The sequence below is a fragment of the Trachurus trachurus genome, assembly GCF_905171665.1.
Source record: "Trachurus trachurus genome assembly, chromosome: 12".
In the NCBI taxonomy this organism is placed as follows: domain Eukaryota; kingdom Metazoa; phylum Chordata; class Actinopteri; order Carangiformes; family Carangidae; genus Trachurus; species Trachurus trachurus.
In genome coordinates this window covers 4,469,897-4,491,930 of record NC_139908.1, presented here as the reverse complement: position 1 = coordinate 4,491,930, position 22,034 = coordinate 4,469,897, and the positions used below count along the sequence as shown (strand labels likewise).

The 22,034-nt window shown below is 39.2% G+C and overlaps 1 protein-coding gene across 1 annotated transcript; it reads right to left on the bottom strand.

Moving 5' to 3' along the window:
* Positions 1-3,908: 3,908 nt before the first annotated feature.
* On the bottom strand, positions 3,909-21,796 carry gpat3 (glycerol-3-phosphate acyltransferase 3). The gene is made up of 13 exons (XM_083983545.1): positions 21,685-21,796; positions 20,383-20,559; positions 20,125-20,191; positions 14,574-14,862; positions 13,244-13,318; positions 12,981-13,070; positions 11,948-12,041; positions 9,802-9,917; positions 9,361-9,416; positions 7,663-7,748; positions 6,763-6,891; positions 5,191-5,270; positions 3,909-4,418 (listed from the first exon to the last, which is right to left on the bottom strand). The coding sequence occupies exons 2-13, from the start codon at positions 20,524-20,526 to the stop codon at positions 4,310-4,312; spliced, it is 1,335 nt and encodes a 444-aa protein (XP_083839671.1). The 5' UTR covers positions 20,527-20,559; positions 21,685-21,796; the 3' UTR covers positions 3,909-4,309.
* Between the last annotated feature and the right edge of the window lie 238 nt (positions 21,797-22,034).

The window sequence follows — 22,034 nt, the reverse complement described above, 5'->3', positions numbered from 1 at the left end:
TTGAACTCACAGTCTTTATGAACTCAGAAGAGTTTTTGGTTTGGGATCAATCTGATTCATGTGACACACAACACAGTAAATAAAGTGAAATATGTTTTATTATTGTCTTTATTCTAAGTCTCTATAGAGTCATGATGAAGTGAGGTTTTTTTTTAGCCTTTAATGCCTCTGATGTTTGATTTTTTTCCAGCTGTTGAGATGAAACACACACACACATACATTATTATTCATGTAGATATGTGTGTGTATGTGCTTGTTTCTATCAGTGTGTGCGACATCTACAGTTATTTACTGTGTATATATTCTGTTGAACTCTCTCCTCTCTGAGCAGGAACTTCATTATCCTCCGAGCTAAATAAAGTGGAATTTAACCACCGATCAATCACAACTTCACTCCGTTGGAGCCCCGATCGATTTTATTTTATTTCATTTATTTATTTATTTATCTATCTTTCTGTTTATGGGCCTATACTACACTACTACTATATTTAACACATTTGTTTCCTCAGTCAGCTGTCTCGGTGTTAATAATAATAATAAAACACTAAACTGGAGAGACAGTGTGAAAAAAGCAGCTCTTATTCTGAAGGAACCAATGACTGTCAGTCACAGTGAGGAGGGTCTGGGGGGGGTCGATTCACACGGTCCAGAGTACCCCCCCCCCCCCCTCTTCCTCCTCTTCCTCCTCCTCCTCCTCTCTCCTGTATCGATCGTCCCTCCTCAGCATCACATACATTAGAGCAGCAGCACAGAATAGATGGCAGAACAATGTATTTAAAGGCATTACACACACACAGCCATTAGCCAGGCCTCTCTATATGAGTGTGTATATATATATGTATGTGTGTGTGTGTGTGTGTGTGTGAGGTCAGAGCAGCAGTTCCCAGCATCACGAGGGGGGGGCCGGGGTGGGGGGCTCGGAGGAAGATGCTCCACCAGAAGGAGTTCCACATTCACCGGGATTCAATTTGGAAATGTATTGGTTCATATTTAGAGAGTGTGGAGGAAGCTGCAGCAGCACAAGCAGCAAATCCAATCAGCATGCTGGGACATGACGGTGGGGGGGTATAAGAGGGGGTTGGGGGGGTCTGTATGGAGTCCAAGGCCCCCACCGGTCAGTCCAATGCCTTTTATGATGTCCCTCTGAAATCTATCTGAATCGCATTAGACGGGATGTAAAGATGTGCAGACACATACATCACAGTAAATGGAGCGGAGCGGCTTCTCCGCCAACAATCCCACCTCAACAATCGGGTTAAAGCAGCGGCTTTAGATCCGATTAATAATTCACTATCTTGTTAGCGCAGAACAAACATTTCTGTTCAAGCAATTTGAGCCGCGGCTGCTGCTGCTGCTGCGGCGGCGGCTGCTCGGATTGTTATTGGGAAGAGGAGGAGGAGGCAACGTGTGTGTGTGTGTATGTGTATGTGTGTGTGTGTGTGTGTGTGTGTGTGTGCAACAATAACTCCATGCTATTTCACACTCTTCTGCTTTCTGTATTAAAGCGCAGTCACAGTAAACACGACTCAGCTGTGCACACTGCAAAAAACTCAACATCTTTCCAAGGATGTTTGTCTTATTTCTTGTCAAAATGTCTCATTTCTAGTCAAAAATAAACTAATTTCACTTAAAATAAGACTCATCACCTAAAAATTAACTTGTTTTTAGATAATTTTCTTGTAATAAGAAAGAAAAACTTACTCCACTATAAGATCCTTCTACTTATTTCAAGTGACAATATGCTTGAAAGATGTAATAAGTGTCTTAAAACAAGCTACTTTTTATGTGATGATTTTTATTTTAAGTATGATGAGATTTGTTTTGGCTAGAAATGACATTTTGACTAAAAAAATAAGACAAATATTCTTGGTAAGATTTTGAGTTTTTGCAGTGCAGGTCTGAGAAACCAGAGTTACACAACAAAAACTCAAAATCTTTCTGAGGATATTTGTCTTATTTCTTGTCAAAATGTCTAATTTCTAGTCAAAACTAATCTCTTTCCATTGAAAATGAGACTCATCATCTAAAATTTTACTTGTTTTTAGATCATTTTCACTTGTTTCAAACAAATCACTTGAAATAAGTAGAAAAATCTGCCAGTGAAAGCAAGTTTTATAATAAGAAAGAAAAACTTGCCCCACTATGAGTTTATTTTAAGTGAAAATCTTCTTGAAAGACGTAAAAAGTGTCTGAAAACAAGCTGCTTTTTATGTGATGAGTCTTAGATTTGTTTTTGACTAGAAATAAGACAAATATTCTTGGTAACATTTTGAGTTTTTGCAGTGCAGCCGCAGGATGAAGGTGGATAGGAGTGTGTGTGTATGTGTTTTTAGGGAGGACACTGCACCATTTATCAATTATCAATCATTTCTCCAGCTGATCCAGAGGTTTTCACTGTGACATCTCACATCTGCATCCTTCACATCAGGCCACAGAGTGAGGATGATGATGGTGATGATGTCGGCTCTTCTTCTTGTTTAATACCTGTTTTAAAAACCTCACACACAGATGTTTGCTTTAGTTTTTTTGTTGGTTTGCAGATGAGGAGAGAAATAAACCAGATGTTCACAGCTGGAGATAAAAAAAAACGATGTCGACCAGAAACATGATTCAGCAAAATGTGAAGAAAATAAAACGTCAGGGGAAAAACAAAAAAACTAACAAACATAAAACAGAAACAAGAGAGTTTTGTGTTTTTATGAATGAGCTGGAAATCTGTCTATTTTTAACAGAGACTTATTGATTAATCGGTGATTTATCAGTGAATTTGTTGATTAATCCTCAGGTTTTCACTGTGAATTTGTTGAAATCACTGTTTTAATGAATCAGTTCCTGTTGTTTCAGGTTCAGATCTGTATAAATGTACAGTTTGTATTTGTGTTGGTTTTATGTCTGTGACTGAATGCTCATGAAAATATCAAATGGTGAAACAACAGAGTGGAGGATCGATATTCAATATGATCCAGCTACAGTGGATTTAAATGAACTTATATAGGCTATATATACTGTTTATAAAAAGAGACTTTCTTCTGAAAACATTAAATTGAAATTGTTGTTTCTATATTTAAATGTTAATATATTGTGTCGACACTGAGGACTGACCCTAAAAACACTAAATAATGTGACAAATGACTGAATTAAAATGTTGAATTTGTTCATTAACAGTTTTGCTTTGGAAAAGTGAATTATATTTATCCCACATTTGAGTCCAGATTGAAGTCAAATTTTTATTTGACATTGACCTGTTTAAATCTGATTATTCATTAAATGTGTAAAACTATAAACGTATAAAATCTGCTTTTTGTTCACTGGGGGAAAATGGAAAATAATAAAAGTAAAAGAAATAAATGTCATTTCATGTTTTTTGTCCTGTTTATATTTGATTTCCTTTTTCTTTTTCTTGTTAATTTTATATTTCCTCTGTTTGTTGTTTCCTCTTCTGTCTGTTATTGATCAGTTTGTTGAAACGTGTGAAGCTTCTTATTCACATCTCTTAAATGATTCATTCAGTTTTATTATTTAGTTTTATTCTTATAATTTCCCTCCTGATCGATCAGCTCCATGTTTCATCAATCATCAATCGTCAATAACAACCAGTCGATTATTATTATTAACTATTATCAACTGATCAATTAACAGAAGATTCATCCATCGTCAGTCGTGATAATTAAATTGATGATTGATTGATCGATTGATTGTTGTGACGGTGAAGTGTGAAGTGTTTTATACGACGACTGAACTTTAGAGAAATAAATTGATCAGCTGAATAACGTTTAATCTAAATAAATAGACGAAGGTGAAGTGTGTGTGTGTGTGTGTGTGTGTGTGTGTGTGTGTGTGTGTGTGTGTGTGTGTGTGTGTGTGTGTGTGTGTGTGTGTGTGTGTGTGTGTAAAGGACACACCTTCAGTCCGAGTCCGTCAGCTTTATAAAACACACGTCAAACACAGATAATCACAGATTATTGATCACAGCTGAAGACGCAGCGACAGCTCTTCTGCTTCTTCTCGTTGTGTTACACTGCCTCCTGCTGGTCAACACACACACACACACACACACACACACACACACACACACACACACACACACACACACACACACACACACACACACACTCTTTCTCACACACACACAGATAAAATGACATCGAACAGTAAAATAAGACTTTGAGAGTTGATACAGTCACTTATTGATCTCTTGATTGGTGAGTTTGATTGATCAGACGCAAACAGCTGCTGTTTATGAGGAAGTCCAGCTGCTGCCGAGTTCACAGTGAGGAGGAGGAGGAGGAGGAGGAGGAGGAGGATGATGTCACTCCTCCTCCTCTGTGTTGTTGTGTCCCACGATGATGCTGCTGTACATCTTCTGCTGCTCCTCCTTATACCACTCCTTCACCTTCCCTCGCTTCAGTCCTCCGTCCCTGAGAGGAGGAGGAGGAGGAGGAGGAGGAGGAGGAGGAAGGAGGAGGAGGAGGAAGGAGGAGGAGGAGGAGGAGGAGGAGAGTAAGATAAAGTTACTCCGTTACTCTGAAGCTCTGTGGTGTCATACAGTACTCTGAGCAGGGCATGAAATTGGCACCTGCCAACACGCCAAATGCGGGTAACTTTTGTGATTGGCGGGTAAAACTGTCAATCAACCTGCCACATTGCTGGGTAGCGAATAAGCAAAGCTGTATTTTTTCAGTATTCACGGTACCGAAAAAAAAGGCAGGTACACATAGGCTACCTGATTGGTCGTGTTGTTGACCAATCAGCTCATGTAAACATGACGTGCCACATGTCTTTCTCCTGTCAGTTGTCATGGAAACGTGACACTCTGACAGTGGTGCGGCGTACAGACCATAATACAGTACATCCATGATGGTTTGGACTAGAAAAAAAAAAAAAAACGTGAAACATATGAGCTGGAAAATGAAACAAATGTGTCACCTTGGCACCAGCATGTGGAGCATGGAAACAGCCTGAAAGTGAATTAATGAGAACAACAGTTCTCTTGTTGAACTACTTGAAGGATAAAAGCAAAGACGGTTTATAAATATATGTGTATTCTTATGCATTTTCTGAGTCGTTCACCTTTATTTTAGGCATCAAAAATTTTGGCTGGTAAAAAACCACTGTGGCAGGTGGAATTCAAAAATCCACCTGCCACTTCAGGCCCTGACTCTGAGTATTTCCGTGTGTGTGTGTGTTTACCAGGCCAGGTCCAACAGTCCTCCCTGATCAGCGATGGCTGATTTCACTCTGTTGGCGAACTGAGCTGCATCTTCACCGTCCTGAACACAAAACCACACACAACACACTGTTAACACACACTCAGACTTGAATCTAAAGCTTCATAAACTGTTTCAGATCAAACTTCAGATTTAGTTTAAAAGTTGTTTTTCACTGTTTCTTCATCTGTTGTTTCAGATTCTCAGAGGAAAGAACTTCTTCTTGTTTTATTAAAATTCATATAAATTCATGTTTGACTGTTTCTTGATGTTTTAAAGTGAGAAACTACAGGTGAATAGGGTAAAAAAAAAATTTACCAACAGATATCACCATGAAACTTCCCAAGTTTATCACTTACAATAAGACAAATATATTTTGTATTACAAGTTTTGTCAAATGTTATGTTTAAATATGTAAATGAGGCAATATATAATTAAATATGCGCTAATTTTCATACATTTCCAGAACAGAAATCTGAACAATGAATGAAGCCACTTTCAAAATTCTAGTTTTATTTTGTTGACACATTAGAGTCAGAAGTTTTTACAGAGGAGGATTTTCTATATCTCTTTATATCACTCTGTAAATGAGAAAATACTGTCACCAGCCCTAAAAAAAATCAAATTTCTCCCTGTTTTTAGTAATAAAATGTTGTATAAATCAGGCTGTGAATGATATATCAACAATCCCCTCTGTAAAAACCTTCAGAATATAGAAAGGGATCAAACTGGAAGGTTTGGTGTCTGTAAGTGCTGCTGAAGTGGAGATTTCTGGCTCAGAGTCTGAGTCTGAAAAACTCTTTACATACTTTTATGATTTGTTTATGATACAGAGGAAATTAAATTTTTTTGAATCCTGGAGAGAGCTTCACAGTGACACCTGTCATGACGTGGGTCAGACTAACTTTTGGTGAATTTAGGAGAAATTTACCAACGAAAGAGACAAAATTAAGTAAAATAAAAACTTTAACCCAAATGTTCTGTTCCGGACGAATTTGACCATTTTAAAAGTTTTATCTCTGAAAAATGTAGTTATAATGTGATCAGACTGACCTAAGATTCCATGACTTTGTCTACAAAGAGGATTTCAACAGACAAAATGAATTATATTCATTTGCATACAACTTTGTGCTTTTTATTCAACTTTTGTACATTCTTGTTGTGCTGGTCAAAAATGACCGGCCATTAGAAATGAATGGGGGAACTACAATTAGTGTAAAAAAAAACTGAGCTCAAGTACATCCTCATTTCTCAGATGCCATTAGCTCAGATGAATGAGGCATACACGCCATAAATAATAATAATAAAAACCTATAATGTTCACAAGAACTTAAGTTGATTAAGAAAACTAAGGAAACAAATGATGATAATATATGTATTATTACAGTTTTATGATGAGTCTTAATAGAGCGGTCATTTTTGACTGGGAACACAAAATTGTTTAACATGAAATGAACACAACATGAGGGTTAATGTGGGTTTTCTACCATTTCTTTCCACTGGTCTGGAAGACGACATGTTAAAGAAGCTAAGTGGCCGTAGCAGCGTACAGTACCTGTAAGGTCATGGGGGGCAGATACCACACGTTGACCACGATGGCCCAGCTGGTCATCATCCTCAGCAGGTAACTGACCATGTTGAATTTCCCACTGTTCCAGAAGGCGTCGCCGAACCGAGGGTCGTACTGAGAGACAGACAGAGGGAGAGAGCAGACTCTAACATAACTAACATTAACACTATTATTTTTATTATTTTTATCAAAAGGTGTTTCTTGATTTTACTTAACAGGGTTTAATGAGTCTTTGTTTATAATTATTGTTCTTAGTTCAGCTTTATTGTCCCACAAAGGGAAACTTGTAGCAAAAATCACACAGACAGTAACAACAATACATACAAGATAATAGAAGATAACATAAAAACCATAAAAACCATAAACTCAGGTTAAGAACCAATAAAAAATAAAGAATAGAGTTGTTTTTTTTTAATTCTCAATAGCAAAGCACGGTGTTATATGTAGAAAACTGCTGTATACTTTAAATAAAGTTGATCAGTTCAGTAGATACACTACATATTAATTGTAAATATGAATTTGTTCTTAATGACTCATCTGGTTAAATAACAGTTAAATAAAAAAAGAAATTAATATTTACCTTACTTTTTATTTTATATTTATTGTTTTACTTCTCAATAGCAAAGCTCTGTGTTAAAACTGATAAATATGTAGAAAACTTTTAAATAAAGTTTATCAGTCCAGTTGTTATTAATTGTAAATAATGACTCACCTGGTTTAATAAAGGTTAAATAGCAATAAATTAATATTTACCATATTTACCTTACTTTAGCATTTTAGAAAAGGAAAAGAAAAAAAGTCAGAGTTCATATGAACGAGCCCACAGCTGCAGGAAGTCAAGTTTTATTTTGAAAATCCTGCATCAGTAACATCTGTGAACTGTACCTTTATTGCGACGGGGTAAATGGTTCCTCCGATCTCGAAGCTTCCCTTCTTAAACATCATCACCGACGTGTTGTTGATGCAGGTCCCTGATTGGACCACACACACACACACACTGGTTACCACGGTTACCTGAGCATCATCATCATCATTTCATTCACTTTCTTTTTTTTAATTTCTTCCAGCCCAATTAACAAACCAAAACACAACACCTTCTTATTCCCTGGTTGGAATAATAGATAATTACTCTATAATTATCTATTAAAGAATCTATAAAAAGAGTTTGTGAATCATTAATTACTTTTGTCATAAGTTCTGATTGTTATTTCTTTTTAGCATTTTCTTGAATTGGAATAATGTTTCTACAGGTCATGAGATCATCTTTGAGTTTCAGTTTTATTGATTCAATAAACAATAAAATCTGTTGGTGTGTTCTCTGTATCGTACGTTATCAGTCATTCTAACTGCTTTTTTCTGTAAAATAATCAACGGTCTTAAAGGACAATTCTGGTCAAATTCAACTTGGGGCTGTATGTTCCTAACATTTTAGGTCTAAAAGAAGGAATCTGAAGATTTTCAGTTTAATTGCTCCTGTTTTGCGGTAGTTGTGTCTGTCCCCGCATCGCCACGGCAGCGATGAATGGGAGCGGATTGAAGTTCTGCTGTTTAGGCTGTTTCCATCCCTCAAAGCCACAGACAGCGTCAGATGGCGACTCAAACATGCACCCAGAAGTTTATTTACTTCAAGCAAGCCGACATGTTTGTAAAACTAGATCTAATTCAAAGTCTTGCGGAGTCGAGACCCAAGTTGCCGCTCGGTGTGTTCAGGTGCAGTGGGAAGCTCCCGTTTGTGTCATAAACACAGGAATATCAACTCTGGACTTGCTTGAAGTAAATAAAACTTCTTGGTGCATGTTTGAGTCGCCATCTGACGCTGTCTGTGGCTTTTAAAAGCAAACTGAAGACCTACCTTTTTAGCCTTGCTTTTAACTGACTCGTACTATTTCTATTATTCTGAAACATGCATTTACTTTAATTTATCTTATTTTCTAATTTATTTGTTTACTATTATTATCTTTTTTATTCTATTTTAATTCATCCATTCTTTTCTCTATTTTATCCCACTACACCTGCCTATTTTACTTCATTTTACCTAGTGTCTTTCTCCTCTTATCAATTTTATTTATTTTACTTCATTTTATCTAGTGTTTTCCTCACTGCAAATGAGTGAGTATTAGATAGCGTTTCCCCGATAAAATCCATTGTTCTAAAATTACTGTGTGAATGTGTATGTGTTTGCGAATTTATGTATGTCTCCCTAACATGTGTTCCCTATGTCTCCCAATATGTGTTCCCTGTATTGCTTGTTTTTAACATGTGAAGCACTTTGAGCTGCCATTGGCATGAAAAGTGCTATACAAATAAAGCCTGATTGATTGATTGATTGATAAACAGCCTAAGCAGCAGAACTTCAATCCGCTCCCATTCATCGCTGCCGTGGCGATGCGGGGACAGACACAACTACCGCAAAACAGGAGCAATTAAACTGAAAATCTTCAGATTCCTTCTTTTAGACCTAAAATGTTAGGAAAATACAGCCCCGAGTTGAATTTGCCCGGAATTGTCCTTTAAGTTTATGAAGTAGTATATGTGGCATCATCGTCATCATTATCGTCATCATCGTCATATGACCACACTGACCTTCAGGAAATATGAGGATGGGAAGTTTGGTCTTTGCAGCAACGTGCGCTCTGAGTCTGTGGAGAGAGAGAGAGAGAGAGACTGTTAACACACACACACACACACACACATACACACACACACACACACACACACACACACACACACACACACACACACACACACACACACACACACACACACACACACACACACACACACACACACACACACACACACAAACACAGAGGCTCCTCTCACTCTCACGTTCACGAGTCTCCCTCCGTCATGTGACTCTCTCTCTCTCTCTCCCTCTCGGCTGCGTCTCAATCTCGTCTTTCAACCTGATTTTTTGTGGCTGTTAGCTTCGGTCTAGATAGAAGACGCAATGCATTCTGGGTCGTCGTCGGCTGAGCCCTGTTGTTGACCTTTGACCTCTGTGTCTCTGACTTCCTGTCTCACCTGCCGGTCACGGCGTTTCGGTCCTTCATCTCCGACCTCTCGAACCAGACGTGAGGACACGACTTCACCATCGACCTCTGGATGACGCCCATCAGCCCGCCGTGGATCTGACCCACCTGAGGAGGAGGGGGGGGGGGGGGGGAGGGGGAGGGAGGGGCAGGGGTAGAGTTATGATGACATCACTGCCCAACACACACATACACATAGAAGACAAAATATAAATTGGAACTCAGTATGGACTTCAAGTAACAAATACTGTGTCACAAACAAAATTAAGGAAGTTTCTTTTAAAATTATACACTCAATTTACCCTGTTAATCAGGCCATCTCTAAATTTAAAAATATTAATATCCACTGTACTTTTTGTGAACAGGAGGAGGAAAATATTTGTCATCTTTTTTTTGAATGTCGCTATACTCATTTGTTTTGGATAGAACTAGAAAACATGTTTGAATGTTTGACAGGCATCAAGATTAAACTAAAAGAAAAAGATATAATTCTTATTTATGATGAAAAAAACCTTAAGGGAAAGGAATTGTTTTTGTTGAATCTTTTTATTTTACAAGGAAAATATTATATCCATAAATGTAAATGGTCATCCAAAAAAAACATATTTTTATGAGTTTAAAATAGAAATAAGATATTACATGCAGTTATTACAAAATATGAAAGACAGAAAAGCTATAAAAACCTTAGAATATTATAAATTATTGCAAACAACTATTTAATAATACCTATGATATATGTATTCTATTATATATATTACGTTATGTAGTAATGTGGTATGTGTGATATATGATATATATATATATAGTATATATGTATGATATAGTATATATATTTTTTAATATATAATGATATAGTGTTGGTACCCCTTTCAGTGTATATATGTATATATTTTTTGTTTGTCTATTCATTGTATGTTTAATGTCTCAATATTTGTATGTTTGTATATATAAATGTTTAATAAAAAAAAATAAAAAAAAGAAGACAGTAACCCTACGTCACGTAAAAGGCCACGCCCCCTCGCCGGTGAAAACAAAGGAGAAGTCCTCAGTGTGTTCCATAGGCGCTAATACAAAAAACCACAATGCCAAAGAGTTGTTGTGTGGTATATTGTTGGTTGAACAACTTAAAAAAAACCTAACGTCAGATTTTCCCTACTCCCCTTCAGAGAGTGGGACAGGAAAAGAAGAGATTTATGGCTTCAGGCCTTATGAAGAATGGACAAAAATGGCCAGAAGCCGTGGGACCCGGCTAGTCCACATGTGTTTCTGTGGTAAACCATTCGGAGGGGGGGTGACCGCCATTCCGAAGGTCCGCTAACGTTATTCAGAAATTTTCCGAGGCCCGTTCTAAAATTGTACATAATGTGTGGGCTAATATACAAGAAAAAAAATTCAAACGTTACGAGCTTCGATCCCTGGCCGCCCGCACCCAAGGTAACTGTTCTAACCGCTGCACTACGGCAGCAGTTGTTTGACATGTATCACTCAGCGTTATATACCGCACCTCTTGCCGCTGAGTGGGCTCATTCTCTGGTAGGATTTATGGACATATCTTAATTTTTTTCGGTAAGACGACATGATATAGCTGTCTGCCTGACAAACGTTAGCTATTGCAGGAGGTTTCCAGGCCGGTTAATGTTAGATAGGCCAAATCAAGACGGACTACAGCGGGATTTGTATTTACCGCCAGTCAGAGCCAGCAGTTTGTTTTCACCGGAATGGGGGCGTGGCCTCACTTGCTACTCTCATCTATCCACAAGTTTCTGAACGTCATCTATGGGCAAACCCGGAAGCCAGTTTTGCCGGTTTGGTGGAATTGTACGGTTACGTTTCCATGGTTTTCAGTCGTTGTCATAGTTGCGGTAAATGCATGGATCTATTAACGCTGGCTTTTAACACGGATGTCAATTTGTGTGATATCCATTGTTGTTAAAAGCTGGTGTGATGATCCGTGCGCTTTACAGATTTTCATTGAAAAAAAAAAAAAAAAAATCCATGCATTTACCGCGACTACTGAAACCATGGAAACGTAAACATAACATTCCACCGGAAGAGCAAAACCGGCAAAACAGGCTACGTTTTTGACGTTCGGAAAAAGGTGGATACATACATTGAGCTGTTGCCGTGACGACACTCACCATGGCGTAGCAGCCGTCATTGGCCAGGATCACCACGTCGATGGGAGTCGTGTGATTGGCGACGCAGATTCCTCCTTTCTGAGGTCGGTTCTCTCTGAGGTACAAGTACATAATACTAACTTAAGTACTGCAATACTCTAAGTACAAGTTCTGCACTGAAGTAAAAGTACAGAAGTATCATTTGCTAAATGTAGCTTGAGTCTGAAAGTAAAACTACTTCCTGTAGTTACAGTATCACAATAAAAGCACTTTGTTCTTCTTTATATTTCACAGTGAAACACTTCATTTAGTGTAAATATCAGAGTAAAAGTACTTCCTATACTTACAATATCAAGAAAAAGTACTTTCATAGTAAAAGTACTTCCTGTACTGAAACTTTCAAGTGTCACAACAAAAGTAATTCATGTAGATAAATTACAACATAAAAGTACTTCTTGTTAAAGTGTCAAAGTACCTCTTTTAGTATGATTATCATAGTAAAAGTCCTCCCTGTAGTAAGAGTGTCAAAGTAAAAGTATTTCTCCTAGTTAGAGTGTCACAGAATAAGTCCTGTAGTCAGAGTTTCAAAGTAAGAGTCGTTTCTGTAGATAGAGTGTCAAAATAAAAGTCCTTTCTGTAGTTAGAGAGTGTCAAAATAAAAGTCCTTCCTGTAGTTAGAGAGTGTCAAAATAAAAGTCCTTCCTGTAGTTAGAGAGTGTCAAAGTAAAAGTCCTTCCTGTAGTTAGAGTATGTCAAAATAAAAGTCCTTCCTGTAGTTAGAGAGTGTCAAAGTAAAAGTCCTTCCTGTAGTTAGAGAGTGTCAAAATAAAAGTCCTTCCTGTAGTTAGAGAGTGTCAAAGTAAAAGTCCTTCCTGTTCTTAGAGTGTCACAGTAAAATTCCTTCCTGTCGTCAGAGTTTCAAAGTAAGAGTCGTTTCTGCAGTTAGAGAGTGTCAAAGTAAAAGTCCTTCCTGTAGTTAGAGAGTGTCAAAGTAAAAGTCCTTCCTGTGTCAAAGTAAGAGTCCTTCCTGTGGTGACAGGAAGTGGCGACTGACTTGTTGTGGTAGATGACGGTGGCCGACAGCCCTCGGGCACAGATCCTGTAGCAGGTCAGATGGACCAGTTCACTCAGCCAGTTCTTCGCACTGACACACACACACACACACACACACACACACACACACACACACACACACACACACACACACACACACACACACACACACACACACACACACACACACAGAGGAGAGAGCTGAGCATCATGGGAAACACACGCCACCTTCAGACCACAGCTGTGTGTCCGGCGCTGCTGTACCTGCTCTCAGGTAGAAACCCGACCAGCGTCGTCCCGATGACGAGCCACGACAGGCCGATGATCGCCAAGGTGATCCTGAAGGACACACACACACACACACACACACACACACACACACACAGATGTTTTATCACACACTCTCCTCACACTGTGTTGGACGAGCGAGACGCCATCTCTCCCTCTGATGACCCCTGGACATTTTTCTCCACTTCTCACACTTTCCCAACTCCCCACGGTCAAGTGAAAGGTCACTGGGGCCTGATTTTTGGCGAGGAGGTTTATCTTTGGGTAAACTCTGGATGTCGCGAGTTTCAGAATGAAAGTCCAGTTTTTGGACTCGTAATGAATTTTTACAACATCCATGAGCCTTCAAGAGGACAAAAATGTCCACCTCCGCCTATGGTTTTTTTTTATGTATTTTAAAGTAAAATTTAACTAACAGATATCACCATTTATCACTCACATTAAGACAAATATTTTTTGTATTACAAGTTTTGTCAAATTTTATGTTTAAATGTGTAAATGGGGCAATATCTAATGAAATATGCACTGATTTTGCATACATTTCCAGAACTGAAATCTGAACAATGGATAAAGCTACTTTCAAAATTCTTGTTTTATTTTGTTGACACATTAGAGTCTGAAGTTTTCACAGAGGAGGATTTTGGATATCTCTTTTTATCACTCTGTAAATGATAAAATAGTGTCACCAGCCCTAAAAAAAATCTAATTTTGCTTTTTCTGTTTTTGTTTTTTGGAATAAAATGTTGCTGCAAAAACTCAAAATCTTTCCAAGGATATTTGTCTTATTTGTTGTCAAAATGTCTAATTTCTAGTCAAAACTAATCTCTTTCCACTTACATAAGACTCATCACCTAAACATGGACTTGTTTTTAGATAATTTTCACTTGTTTCAAACAAATTTTCACTTGAAATAAGTAGAAAAATCTGCCAGTGAAAGCAAGTTTTTTTGTGTGCTTGAAATAAGAAAGAAAAACTTGCCCCACTATCAGATTATTTTAAGTGAAAATATGCATGAAAGACATAAAAAGGGTCTAAAAACAAGCTCTGTAAAAATCTTCAGAATATAGGCAGGAATAAAAAATAATAAAATAAAAACACAGTATGAGAAACCATGTGTTTTTGCAGCAAAAACAACTGGCCAGGAAGGGGTTAAAAAAATTTGAAACCCATGTCAAAAGTGATTTTCGTGTTCAGTCAAGACCCAGCCTTATTATGTATCACAAATATTTTGGGAGTAACTGATGTTAAATGTCTCTCACTTTAGGTGGACATTTTTGTCCTGGTGGTAAAAAGGTGAGACACCGACCTGAGGGGGAAGAGGACGCAGTAGCGCACGAAGACGCCGAGGCCCCAGATGACGGTGAGGCGGAGGCTGATGTAGCGGAAGTTCTGATTGGTCCGTGTGAGCAGGTTCCAGGAGGCGAGCTCCTCGGAGGAGAAGCGCTGCGTCACCTGGTCGTCCACGATGCTCTCCACGCCGCGCTTGTAGAAGTAGAACACGTCGCTCAGGGCGAACTCACCGCCCGCCAGCGAGTGGGAGCGCCGCAGCTGCTCCAGCTCCTCCGCCATGGAGCCGCCGCCGCGCTCGATGATCCCTGCACACACACAAAGACACACACGGTGAGTTTATTAAAGGGGAATTAAAGGGATACTTCACCCAAAATCGATAATTCACCAATCATCTCCTCACCGTTATGCCAAGAAAGGGTTTGGAGAACTTAGATTAGATTATACTTTATTTCATCCCCGAGGGGAAATTCGTTCGTGACAGCAGCATTTAACAAGGAAATAAAAACAAGACAAATAATAAAATACACAATTCATAAAAATACTTTAAGAAGAAGAAGACAAAAGGAGAAAGTGCTACGGTGCTCTCTACCTGCTGGGCAAAGTAACAGATTAAAAAAAGTGCTTGCTGGTAGACAACTATGGATAAAAAACAATTTAAAGTGCAATTTAAAGTGCACGGGAGATTTCAAAAAAGAAGTGCGACAGACATTACAAATTAAATAGAACTGTTAAAAAGTCTAACTGACATGGGGATAAAAGACCTGCGAAAACGCTCTGTTTTGCACTGAGGGTGTCTCAGCCTGTTGCTACGGGAGCTTTTCAGGCCGCTCACCGTCCCATTTCATATAATGGCGGCGGATAGAGTTCACTTTTGAATGGTCCAAAACACACACTATGAAACATCCAGATACCTCCATACTGCTCGTCCTACTGACCCAAGTGTTTTTATCCTTGCTGTAGCAGAAGCTCCCAGTGGCTCTGTTGATGTTTGTGCGAGATTTGCTGCGAGATGTTCGTTTGTCGTCGTAAACCATTGGATGTTTGATGTAAACACAGAAGAACATCTTGCAGCAAATCTCCTGCAGCCACTGGGAGCTGCTGCTACAACAAGGATAAAAACAGAGATCAAATTCATTTTTTCGATTTCTTTTTTTAAAAAATTAAACATGTCTCTCCACCTTCACATCAGAGTCCTGCACTGGGTCGGGTACTCGTGTGGAGTACTAAGGTAAACTACAGATAACTATCTTGCTCAGTATCTACTCTTTGCACCTCGATGACGGACCACAGCATCATTTAACTCAGGTGACAGAATAACAACAGTCTCAGTACAGATCAGTGGTCGCTGTTGCCAGTGTGTTTTTAAAACTAGCGGGTTTGATTCTCGTGTCGGACGTTGCGCTCGAGTGCTGGTGGAAAAGCCGCCACTCCTTAAAAAGATCCTAGCGGAAACACTGTTTGGACGATTCAAAAATGAACTCTATCCGCCGCCATTATATGAAAATCCGTCACCAGCCAGACCCCCCCTGGAACTCCTAAAGTGTTTTGGGTGAAGTATTCCTTTAAGTATCCCTTGTTAACATTTCAATGTTTTTCCATATTCTCTGTTATAAACTGTGTTCTTGTCTGTAACAACATCTATGTCATGTCTGTCCATCCTGGGTGATGATCCCTCCTCTGTTGCTCACCCTGAGGTTTCTCCAATGTTTCCCTGTTAAAAGTGTTTTTTCCCAGGAGTTTTCCCTCAGTCGATGTGAGTTATGATGATATGATGGGATGTAAAGCCCTTTGAGACAAACTGTTTGTAAACATGGGCTATAGCCTACAAATAAAACAGCCTTGTCTTGCCTTAATTAAAAATTAAATATATGATAATAACGTGTTGAATCTATGACACAACATCTGGGTGTGTCATCTCTTATTGACAGAGTGTACACACCTGTGTGTGCACAGGTAGGCCGGGCGTTACTATGACAACAGTGTGACAGAGTGAGCTGTGTAACTTCACACACTCATTAACCAACACACACATACACACACAGACGAGACAGCCACACAGTCACAGTCACCACTTCTCTGTCACAACCATGACTCATGACAAAAATAATAATAATTATGATTAATAATAATAATCACTAACAGATAATCAATAATATATAATAAGGATCAGTTGAGCTGGTTTATAAGTGTAGAATACCTACATGCTGTTTGTGTCTCAGTCTAAAGCCTGAAATGAGATTAGCAGCGGCTGCAGCAGGAGAACAGAGTGCGTTATGTTAAAGCAGAATCAGTGTGAGATCACGAGGACGTGACCTCGCTCCGACACTTAACCCCTTAACGTCCACAACGCTCCACCTCACACAACCCCCCCAGCCCCCCACACACACACTCACTCATATTATAACAATAACAAGTGTGTTTCCATCAGGTCCATACAAATCAATGTCCACTGAAAAAAAGCACAGAGAAACACTGTAAAACACAGAAATGTCAAAGTTTTACAGTCTTACCTCAATGTTTTACAACGTTTATGTGTTTTACAGTGTTTCTGATTCTGAGAACTTAGTATTTTAATGTTTTTTGTGGTTTAACGGTACTTTACAGTGTCTCTCTGTGTTTTCCAATATTTCTGTATTTTATAGAGTTTTACAGTGTTGCAGTTTTTGTTCCTTTGTGCTTTTACAGCGTCAGCAGGGTTTACTGCGCTTCTCAGTTTTTACAGCGTGTCTACGTGTTTTAACGTTTTTAACTATTTCACAGTGTTTCTCAGTATTTTCAATATTCTACCATTTTAACAGTGTTTCTCAGTTTTTACAGTGTTTCGGTTTTTGTTTCTTTGAGTTTTAGAGTGTGTCTACCCCGTACTGTTTTGTTTTTTCCTTCTCTGTCTTTTTGTATTTGTTCTTAACTGGACATAGAGTCTGTAATAAAATCTATCTATCTATCTATCTATCTATCTATCTATCTATCTATCTATCTATCTATCTATCTATCTATCTATCTATCTATCTATCTATCTATCTATCTATCTATCTATCTATCTATGTGTATCCAGTATTTTGCAGTGTTTATCAGTATTTTCAATATTCTTCAAAGTTTTACAGTATTTCTTGGCATTTCAGTAGTTTTTTTGTGAGTGTTTCATTCATTTTTTTTTTTTTTTTACAGTGTATTCCAGTGTGAACTCCACGTGGCCGCCTCTCGTCTCGTCTGTTTGGTTAAACTTATGCAACCTGCTGTTGCGTCGTCGTCCTGACAAGAGTCATCGTGTGTTTTCCACGCTGCTCGAAACCCCGACATCTGACCAATGAGGAACCCCCCCACACTGACACACACACACACACACACACACACATGCACACACACACAGCGTCACATGATCTTATCCTGACTCAGGGACAGGGGAAGTGCATCTGCTGTTTCCACACACAGACATATCACTGATCTGAGGTCAGCCACAGTCTCCAGCTCACATCACCTCCTCATGCAGCAGAATAAACTATGGCAGCCCATCAGGGACACATCATGAGAGAGAAAAAAAACAACAACTTTAACTTTTAAAGGATGAAGTTTAAACTCTCAGAATGTGTAAATAATTAAAGCAGAAGTGAGTGATCCGGTCGTTTTGGCTAATGCTGCGTTCCAGGCAGGCTTTTGAAATCATAAATTACAGCTTCACGTCACAACTTACGACTTTGTAGCGTTCCAGGCAACCCACTCGTGTTTTTCCGACCTGTTTTACCGGTGAAAGTCACTATAACGGCCACTCGTAACTTCCGACCCGTGAACTCGTACCAGTACGTCTTTTTGTACAGTCTATGTACCAGATCGAACTGGTACGACTTCACAGGTCGGAAAAAAACGAGTTTCCTTGAACGCACCTTAACAGTCCTCGTCCCTACGTCACCACATTCACGGCGTTCCTTGGCTGCACACACAGCCCTGCATGCCGTTCTCTCTCCTCATTGGATAAAAACTGTAGGATACGATAAATGTTTTCTCTTCGGCTCAGAGCAGAGCAGAGGGACTGACAGACCCGTGTTTCGGTCCAAACACTCTATGTAAGTGATTGCTGTCGGAAGATATAACAATTTAAGACTTATATTAACACAAATATATCACTCACTTCTGCTTTAAAGTTTCTAACTCTGGTAAATAAGCAACGGAACTAATGAGAAACTGAAAATTACTGATTAATCTGATGATCTAATGTGAACTTACATTCTGTTAACTGACACCCGAACACTGTGTTCCCTGACCTGACTGGGTTTACAGATGTTTACAGATGTTGAGGGGGGAGGGGGGGTTCTCTGTGCTGCAGCTGTGTGACATCACATAAACATCCCAAGGTGATGTCACCTGAGAAACAACCCCCCCTCCTCCTCCTCCTCCTCTATTTCTGCTCCAGGCGTCAGGACAGGTAAACATCGACCGGACCAACAGCTCAGTCGACTTCCACCTAACGAACCGGTGGCCCAGGTGCATCATGGGAAACGTATGCACCAGGTTTTTGCACCTGGTCTACACGCACTGTTCTTAAACCTCAGGCCTGATGATGGGATGTGTGTTGATCAGTGTTAGTTAAAGGTCCAGTGTGTAATATTTGGCAACATTTATTGGCAAAATCTGAATATACTATGGCTGTCAATCGTTTAAAGGGACAACGAGGAGTTTGTATTTGGTTATAAAAAAGTCTCACATTAATGTGGATGAATCTACGCTACCCACACTTGTTAATGACTCAATTTTTGATCAATATATCGTTTTGTCTCTATCGTTATTTTGTTATTTTAATTAATGGTGGAAATGCTGGGCGAGCCGACCAGTGTTTCCTTACTTTCAGTTTCGCGGACGCTGCCTGGCGAGTCATGAGAATAACGCCGCCGAATCGTCGTTTATGGTCGGAACTACGACGGTATCTATCTGATCGTCTTCGAACCTCTGACTTTAATTCTTGATGAATGAAAACATTTTTGGCAAGACGTCTGTCTTGTGCCGGTCCAAGAATTTCACCGTGCGCGGCGCGCGGAGGCTCATGGTAAATGTAGTATGAGAACACTTTGCTTTCCAAAACTCCTCATTGTCCCTTTAAAGGGATACGCCAACATTTTTTTTTACATGTCTTGCCTCACTCCCGAGTCCATGACAAGCAGATAGACACCATCCTTTCGATGGTGGTTCGCCATCGAAAGTGGTTCGCGGCTCAAGCTGCAGCTGCAGCTCTACGTCGCACAACAACAACAAAATTGTTTGTTTTATCAACATGTTTAAGACCCAGAACGTTGTGACACACAACGTTCATTTGCGTCGTTGCAGAAGGCACACGTTCGAACGTCAGTTTCCACCTTCGAATGTTCTCATTTTTAAAATAATTTCTGTTCGAATAGCGAAGTTCTGAGTAGAGCGAGCGAGTGAGCGCTGCAATCTAGAATCTGAACACTAGATGTCACAGTTTTCCCCCCATTTTACACACTGGACCTTTAAAGATCACTGCTGACAGGTAATATATATTGACCTCTGATTGATAAATAAAGGGGGATAGATGGGTAATAATTGACTGGACTCACCGTTGGGCAGAGGGACGGGCACGCTGGGCTGCTTCTGCCGTCCTCTCTGGATTCGCAGCGTGGCCCACTACGGTACAAACAGAGTTATTTTTGAGATGACCTCTGACCTGTTGCTGCTGCTGCCGCTGCTGCTGCACATTTCATAACTGAACACACATGTTGAGCAAAACACGGAGTGAAGGGGACAGAGAGGAGTTCCCCTGAGGACAGTACACACACACACACACACACACACATAGCTACAGTCTGTCCACTGACCTCTAGGATTCGGACCAGGACCTGGATGTAGACCCCCGTGACCCCCAGAGAGAGGCCGAACATGGCCGGCAGCATGATGAAGAACAGCACCACGAACACCCACGCGTGGAAAACACCCACGGCCACAGACCACGCGTCCTCCATCACTGACAGCTGAGGCAAAGGTCACGTCATCATCTGCAACACACACACACACACACACACACACACACACACACACACACACACACACACACACACACACACACACACACACACACACACACACACACCAGACTTCATGGAGATTTGTTGTGAAACAACCCTGTCTGTTCACACACTCACTACACAACTCGTTTACTGGAAATCTGGGAAATTATATAAATATTTCATAATTCATTGATTTGCAATGAATATTTTTTGTTAATGGTCATTTTGATGCATTATCACATATAAAAACTAAACTAAAAACATCAGAATAAACATTGAAATAAGATCAAATCAAACAGTCTCTTGATGTTAATACATTGTTTTTTACATTTTATCTTCATTAACTGATGATCAGTTGATTGTTTTGTTCTGTGAAATAAGTCAGATGCAGCTTATATATTCAGTTTTCTATTAAATATGTTAAAGAAAAAGCATCAAATCCTCTGATCTGATCTTCTCAAATCAATAACTTACTAATGATCAACTGATTGGTTTATTAACACAGTAAAAATACAAACACATTCAACAATGCATTGAATGTTATAATCTCATTATATATTAATTAACATTAAAAGCTTGTGAAGTGAAATAGACAGCTTCAGGGTAATTGTAGTTTACTTGGTTTATTATTACCATTATTTATTCAGCTGATTGGGTCACAACATGTGATTAACTCATTAATTATTGAGTCTTTTTTTGTAATAAAAAGAGTATTTAAGTAAATAAAAGCAGCTTTGTCTTTGAAAATGCTTCTTTGTTAATATATCAATAATAATGACATTGACACATTAATAATTAAATAAATAACTGTAACATTATGTAATAGGAGTAAAGAGAACTACATTTTGCTCATGAAGCCACTGCAGCACTTTAACTTGTATTTTAACATGTTGTATTTGTACTGTAAGTAACTAAATAAAGACAGTAACTTGTTCCTCCTGTAAAGTAGTTGAGTAAATGTACAAAGAACAGGCAGCTGTGAGTGTTGTTACCGTTAGTCCAAGTCAGAAAGACTTCACTTTTATCTAAACGCAGCTGAAATAACAAACAGAGAAACACAGAAACGACGTTCAACGTGTAAAAAATGTGGATAAATGTGTTTGTATGTTTTACCTGTTGGTCGAGCAGACGGTTCACAGCTCAGTGAAAAACGTCCTGAAGTCTCACAGATGGTTCGTCCACTTCCACAGAGCAGTGCAGCCTGAGAGGCGCCATTAGCCCCGCCCCTCTCCCTCCTCCTCCTCCTCCTTTCCGCCTCTGCTTCGTCATGTCGCACTGCGCGGGAAAAACGCAGAACGTCACTCACTGCGTTTCTGTTGCGCAGGCGGTGACGTGACGAGACGTGACGCCTAATAAAATTGCTTTTGTGTCTGTTTTGGTCAAGTTAAAAAACAGATGATTTTTCCCTTTGTTTTGAAAATGTACTGTTTGGCTTCACTGTCTTTCCATTTACCAAAGTTAGA

Bases quoted from the DNA above. Each gene is read 5' to 3' on its own strand.
- gpat3 (XM_083983545.1), bottom strand. From the start codon at position 20,526: ATGGAGGACGCGTGGTCTGTGGCCGTGGGTGTTTTCCACGCGTGGGTG. The intron at 9,417-9,801 runs GTGAGACAGGAA...CTCTCTCCACAG, and splicing joins CGAAACGCCGTGACCGGCAG to ACTCAGAGCGCACGTTGCTG. The intron at 5,271-6,762 runs GTACTGTACGCT...TTTTGTGTTCAG, and splicing joins TGCCCCCCATGACCTTACAG to GACGGTGAAGATGCAGCTCA.